At 31.9% G+C, this 6,849-nt stretch overlaps 1 protein-coding gene and 2 pseudogenes across 1 annotated transcript in view; all 3 read left to right on the plus strand.

Annotated features, from left to right (window-relative positions):
* LOC110426457 (cytochrome P450 83B1-like) overlaps window positions 1–1,630 on the plus strand; it is a 2,158-nt gene extending 528 nt beyond the window's left edge. The window contains 2 exon segments of the mRNA XM_089785246.1: window positions 1–386; window positions 862–1,630. The exon segment at window positions 1–386 is cut by the window's left edge and continues 528 nt beyond it. Coding sequence (XP_089641372.1) covers window positions 1–386; window positions 862–1,473 — 998 coding nt within the window. The 3' untranslated portion in view covers window positions 1,474–1,630.
* Window positions 1,631–1,657: 27 nt separating this feature from the next.
* Window positions 1,658–2,353, plus strand: LOC149526546 (inhibitor of trypsin and hageman factor pseudogene; annotated as a pseudogene).
* Window positions 2,354–4,995: 2,642 nt separating this feature from the next.
* The window catches only part of LOC110426459 (5-OH-xanthotoxin synthase-like), a 1,975-nt pseudogene continuing 121 nt past the window's right edge, over window positions 4,996–6,849 (plus strand).

The raw sequence follows: 6,849 nt of genomic DNA on the forward strand, positions 1-6,849 counted from the left end.
CAATCAACTTGAGTGAGTTGTTGAAGTATGTTACTAGTACAATTACTTGTAGAATAGCCTTTGGCAAGAGATGTGATGATGAGGGTAGTGAAAGAAGTAGATTCCATGGGTTGCTTAATGAAACTCAAGCCATATTTGGGAGCTTTTTTGTGACTGACTATCTCCCTTTCATGGGTTGGGTTGATAGACTTTCGGGATTACTCGGTTGTCTTGAAAAATGTTTTAAAGATTTTGATTTATTTTATCAAGAACTCATTGATGAACATCTTGACCCCAATAGGTCAAAATCAGAGCAAGAAGATATTATTGATATTTTACTACAAATTTGAAAGGATCGCATATGTCAAGTTGATCTCACTTTTGATCACATAAAAGCTGTGTTAATGGTTTGATCTTCACTCAAACATTTTCTTTGGTTTTTCGGAAATAACTATTATTTGCAATCTATGATCTTTTAACAAATGATTATTTTCATATTTATCTATTTAAATATTTTTTAAATTGTTTCAAGTCCTCATTTCGTCAGTCAATTGTTATAATCTTTGTACAATTTAACACATCAGTCTCATGTGTATGTCTACAAGGCTAAACCCATCAACAATTCACATGCACATGGCACTTATGTGTTAAATTCTGTGCATAATCTAATAGCCATTGATTGATGGAAGGATGGATTGATTTGAAATAATTTAAAAAGGTTGCATATATTTAATGTGAAAGATTTAGGTCAAAGATAAAAATTAAACATTTTTAAAAGATATGGGGTTGTAGATAAAATTTACTTGATTATTTGTTGTATTTATTTGTTTCTAACTTCACTCTAAGAATACAACCTTATGCAATTTTTTCCTATTTATGCAGAATATCTTTGTTGGTGGAACTGACACTGGTGCTGCAACAGTGATTTGGGCCATGACCTTCCTAATGAAAAATCCTAGGTCTATGAAGAAAGTTCAAGAGGAAATCAGAAATTTGATCGGAAACAATAATTTTGTAAATGAAGATGATATTCAAGGTTTTCCATATCTTAAAGCTGTGATAAAAGAAACATTCAGATTACAACCACCAGTTCCGTTATTAATGCCACGAGAAACAATTAGGAAGTGTGATATTGGCAGGTATGAAATACCTGCCAAAACATTAGTTTTTGTCAATGCATGGGCTGTAGGAAGAGATCCTGAAGCTTGGGAAAACCCTGGAGAGTTCTATCCTGAGAGATTCATTGGCAGTTCTATTGATTACAAAGGACTAGATTTTGAGCTCATACCGTTTGGTGCTGGCAGAAGGGGCTGTCCTGGAATGCACATGGGAATTGCAACTGTGGAGCTTGCTCTTGCTAATCTTCTTTACAAATTTGATTGGGAAATGCCGGTTGGGATGAACAAGGATGACTTGGACTTTGATGTGATGCCCGGTGTTACTGTGCACAAAAAAAATGCTCTTTGCCTTGTGGCTAGGAAGATTAATGTTTGATTTGAAGCAGGTAATGCATGTAGGGCTAACTTATTTGGTTGCTTGCTATGGTTTGGAGTGTATCAATTACATATTGTGTTTTGAGTGTATTTCAAGGTCAATGTCCAAGTGTTAGTAATAAATCTTAAGCAAAAAAGATTTCATTTTCTTAAAAGAATATGAATTTCCCGCCATTTCAACTTGAATGTCAAATATTCTAAATGGCAAAACGTTTTATGCCTGGGGTATTTTGTTAAATAGTAATGAACTTATTTATGTCGCATATTCTTTCGAAATGAAAGAATATATTTTGACATAATTAGTAATGATCTTAAAAGTTGTTAGTAAATTGTAATAAGGATGTAGGAGATTAGCAAGCGGGAATTAGATGAGATGGATAATGTTATGTGCTATGTTAATAGAACATGTCATGAATAAAATTTTGAAAATATGTACGAAAGAAATTGGATTGGCTCTATGCTACTTTTGAATTTTGTGAATCAAGCAAGAGAGGATTAATGAAAACAGAGCATGAAATCATTTGGATCATATATATATATATATATATATATATATATTGAAGTTGTTGAGATTAAAAATTATTCAAGTTGAACTTCACTTACAATAAATATTACAATAAATTGTAATAAATATTTACATTATTTTTTTTTCTTGCAGGACATAAACTCACATGGCCTGAATTGGTGGGAAAGAATGGGCAAGTAGCTAAATCAACAATTGAAAGGGACAATCCTGAAGTCACCGTCAGGATATTAACACCAGGAAGAGGAGGATTCACAGATTTTTGCTGTAATCGTGTTTATGCTTTCCATGACCAAAATGGGAATGTTATCAATGTCTCTATAGTTGGTTAAGAGGACAATCAATTTTATTTGATGAATTCCCCTTGTTGGCATGCAGATGTTGCCTGCACGTGACTTTCTTGCATTGTATCTGGTTCAATTAGCGATTAAGGTAGGAATGAAAATAAAATATATATGAAAAAACATATGGATAATATATTAGATTAATGTATTAGAAAAAGAAAAATAAAAATTTTAAAAAGACATACTTATAAAAGAAATATTATAAAATAATAAATTTAAAACATAAAATGTGTTATTTGAGTTGATCCGATGATGGAACTTTGTTCAGGAATGCAAAGAGTCACATTTCCAGGTTTACTTTTCTAGGTGAGGAATTTAATTAGGATTTCACTAAAGCATTGAAATAATTCTAATTTTATATTCCAATACTCTATTAACTCAAATAATTAATTTAAATTTTATCTTTCAATATATATATATATATATATATATATATATGCATGCATGTATGTATATATGGTCAAGTAATTAATAGAAAATTAAAAATTATATGATAGTTAAAAATTAACTATAAACAAAAAATTTTATTTGAATTACTACAAAGATGAGATTTTTTTGGAAGGCTTGTAGAGACGAGCTTTTTCGAAAAATTCTCTAGTTGTAGAGAAATTTGCCAACTTTGAGTATTTAAAACTTACCAAAGAGGGTTTTTTGTTTTTTGTTTTTAAATGTAATCGTATAGTCTTTTATATATGATATTTATTGACAACGCTAAATTACAAACTTGTTTAAGTTCAATGTGATAATTTTTCTTTTGTTTGATACCCAAATGATTTCATATGTAAGAACAATATGGAAGAGATTTCGATGCAATTTAATTTGTCTGTTTTTCAACATAAACCCAAGTGATCAGTCAATATGTTTTTAAGTATCATAAACATGAAACATCTTTTCGATGAGAAAAGGAACAAATTTACATTAAAAATTGAAATTCTTATAAACAAGTTTTGTCTTAATTTGATGCACAAAAGTCATAGCCTACAGTTACCTAGTTGCTTGTTTTGCACTCCCTCAATTGCATAAAATTAACGAGTACTAATCGTTTGACGAAAATTTTGTCAGAGATATTTAAAATATGTTTTTCTTTTGAAAAGCAATTTATTAAGCCGAATAAACCAGCAATGCAATTGCAAGTCAATTACTTGATTAGCATAGAGTTCCTAAGGCATAAAACATTTGGTTTAAGAGATCAGAGCCAGATCTTATTGAGCGGTGTTGGTTTAATAATTTAAACTAAAAACAAGTGATAAATTTCTTCATGATTTTCGTCTTTGACTATCTTTGTTTAATTATTACGCAAAGAACAAAAATCATTGCATGAAGAAATTAAAGCCCTACGCACGTTCTTTTACTTAATTTCGGACCCATAGAAGAAGAAGAAGAAAAACACTAATAGCACCCACCATAATCATTAACTTTTGTGCTCTTTTTCCACTAATTTTTAAAAGCCTAGCTTATATTTCAGGTGATATGAACTCCTGCTCTGAGCAATTATTGATGTGCATGTCTTTAAGCCTCACAGATAAGTTGTTACTAGATGATAAAGAAGCTAAACTGACTTTAAGCAACCGTCAATTTGGGGATGTTGAACCCTAGCAATCAACTAATTCCTTGCTAATAAATTGTTATAATTTTGAGGAAAAGAGGTATATGGCTACTGAAAGTAGCCTCTGTTTTGGGTATGAATAAACAGGATCCACATAGGGTGTAAAACACACATAACTTCTTCATTACATTCATTGATTTATGCACTTTCAAACATATTAAGATGAGATTAGGGGTGGACCCAAGGTGTTGGCTCTTAGTTTTAATTTTTTTACTATTATATGTATAAAATTTGAGATATATAGTTTCACCACCTTTAATCAAACCAAGTAATCTGTCTTGGAATAGTAATAAGCTATCTAACTTATTGTTTAAAACCATTAATTGGCCTAGCTTCGATCTTTCTTAAATCCAAATTTTAGAAATTTTGTATTATAATTTAATTTTATTTAAAAAATGATTATTTTTTACTTTGAATTAAATTATTAATTTAATCCATATTTTTATATAATCACTTTTTAATCACATTTCTTATAAAATTTTAAATCCATCACTGCATGACAGATTACACTTGTTCAAAATAGTAATACAAGGACTATGATAGATTAGACAATAGACATACAAGGCAACACGTATAGATGTTTGCTTCCGTGGAACCATGAAGCAAATGCATGTTGAACAAGTCGGTAATCACGTGGCAGCCTACCAAAATAGTACGTGCAAGCATTAGGGTCAGCATAAATAAACCAGAAATGGACATACATACATGATGTATATAGAAACTCCAGCTCACTCTATTTCATCCTTTATCTAGCGAATTCTTATTTTCTTATCTCCTTTATCGAAACCACTGATATCATTTTACCATTTTTGGCAAAAATAGAAATTAGCAATGTAAAGATAGCGATACAAACAAAGCGTATGCTTATATAGGGTTGGCATGGTAGACTTCTAGTATCATGCATGAATCTGCCTATTGATTCCTAGTAAAGTTTAAAACGTTTCCTTCTCCAAAATAATGTCAAATATGTGGACCTAAGTTTGGGACTCCTTCCTCTGGATTTTCACAAGTTTTGAGTGAATTACTAGATTAGAAATTCACAAATTTACAATGGGATTGTTGCTTTTCTTTGTTATTCTAGCTCTCCCTATCTTAATCCTCTTCTTTCTAAGAAAACATAGACACAACCCCCCAGGCCCCCTTGGTCTTCCCTTCATCGGTAACTTACTCCAGCTTACTAGTTCACCAGCCCCTCATAATTATCTTTGGAAGCTTTCTCAAAAATATGGTCCTTTAATGCGTTTGGAACTTGGTTTAAGACCAACTCTAGTTTTTTCTTAGGCAAAAATGGCCAAAGCCATCTTGCATACTCATGACCTTGATTTTTGTAGCAGACCCCGTTTCCTTGGCCGGCACAAGTTGTCTTACAATGCTTTAGATTTGGCTTTTTCACCTTATAATTCTTATTGGAGAGAGATTAGAAAAATTTGCATCGTTCATCTCTTTAATCGTAATAGAGTGTTTTTTTATCATCCGATTTGTGAAGACAAAATTTCTTGTATGATTGAAAAAATATCCAAATCATCTGATGATTTGAAACCAATCAACTTGAGTGAGTTGTTGATGTATGTTACTAGTACAATAACTTGTAGAATAGCCTTCGGCAAGAGGTATGACGATGAAGGGAATGAAAGAAGTAGATTCCATGGGTTGCTTAATGAAACTCAAGCCATGTTGGGGAGCTTTTTCGTTTCTGACTATCTCCCTTTCATGAGTTGGGTTGATAGACTCTTGGGATTACTTGGTCGTCTTGAAAAAAAATTCAAAAATTTTGATGCATTCTATCAAGAACTCATTAATGAACGTCTTGATCCCAATAGGTCAAAACCTAAACAAGAGGACATTATTGATGTTTTACTATAAATTCGGAACGATTGCGCATTTCAAGTTGATCTCATTTTTAATCACATAAAAGCCGTGCTAATGGTTCAATCTTCACTCAAACATTTACTTTTGTTTTTGGGAAGTAACTATTATCTGCAATCTATGATCTTTTAAAGAATGATTCATTTTCATCATTGACTTAAAAATTTCATGTTTATCAATTGGTAATGTTTTTAAATTGTCTCAAATCCATCAGTCAACTGCTGAAATCTTTGTGCGACTTGACACAACAGTCTCATGTGTATGTCCACGAGGTTAAATTCATCAACAATTCAAATACACGTGGCACTTATGTGTTAAATTTTGTGAAGAATCTAATGACCATTGACTAAGGGAATGATGGATTGACTTGAAATAATTTAAAAAGGTTGCAAATAATTAATGTGAAAGTTTTGGGTCAATGATGAAAATTAAACATTCTTCAAAGGTTTAGGGCTGTAGATAAAATTTACTTGCTTATTTATTATTATCTTTTATTTTCTAACTTCAGAGTAAGAGTATAACCTTATGCAATTTTTTCCCTTTTATGCAGAATATGTTTGTTGGGGGAACTGACACTAGCGGCAATGGTGATTTGGGCCATGACCTTCCTATTGAAGAATCCTAGGTCTATGAAGAAAGTTCAAGGAAAAGTCAGAAATTTGATCGGAAACAATGGTTTTGTAAATGAAGATGATATTCAAGGTTTATCATATCTTAAAGCCGTGATAAATGAAACGTTCAGATTGCAACCAGCAGCTCCGTTATTATTGTCACGAGAAACAATTAGGAAGTGTGACATTGGGGGTATGAAACACCTACGAAAACATTAGTTTTTGTCAATGCATGAGCTGTAGGAAGAGATCCTGAAGCTTAGGAAAGCCTTGGAGAGTTCTATCCTGAGAGATTCATTGACAGTTCTATTGATTACAAAGGATTAGATTTTGAGCTTATACCGTTTGGTGCTGGCAGAAGGGGCTGTCCTGGAATACATATGGGAATTGCAACTGTGGAGCTTGCTCTTGCTAATCTTCTTTACAA

Source organism: Theobroma umbraticum, unplaced genomic scaffold (genome assembly GCF_002168275.2).
Source record: "Theobroma umbraticum cultivar Fairchild unplaced genomic scaffold, ASM216827v3 scaffold_55.0, whole genome shotgun sequence".
Taxonomy (NCBI): domain Eukaryota; kingdom Viridiplantae; phylum Streptophyta; class Magnoliopsida; order Malvales; family Malvaceae; genus Theobroma; species Theobroma umbraticum.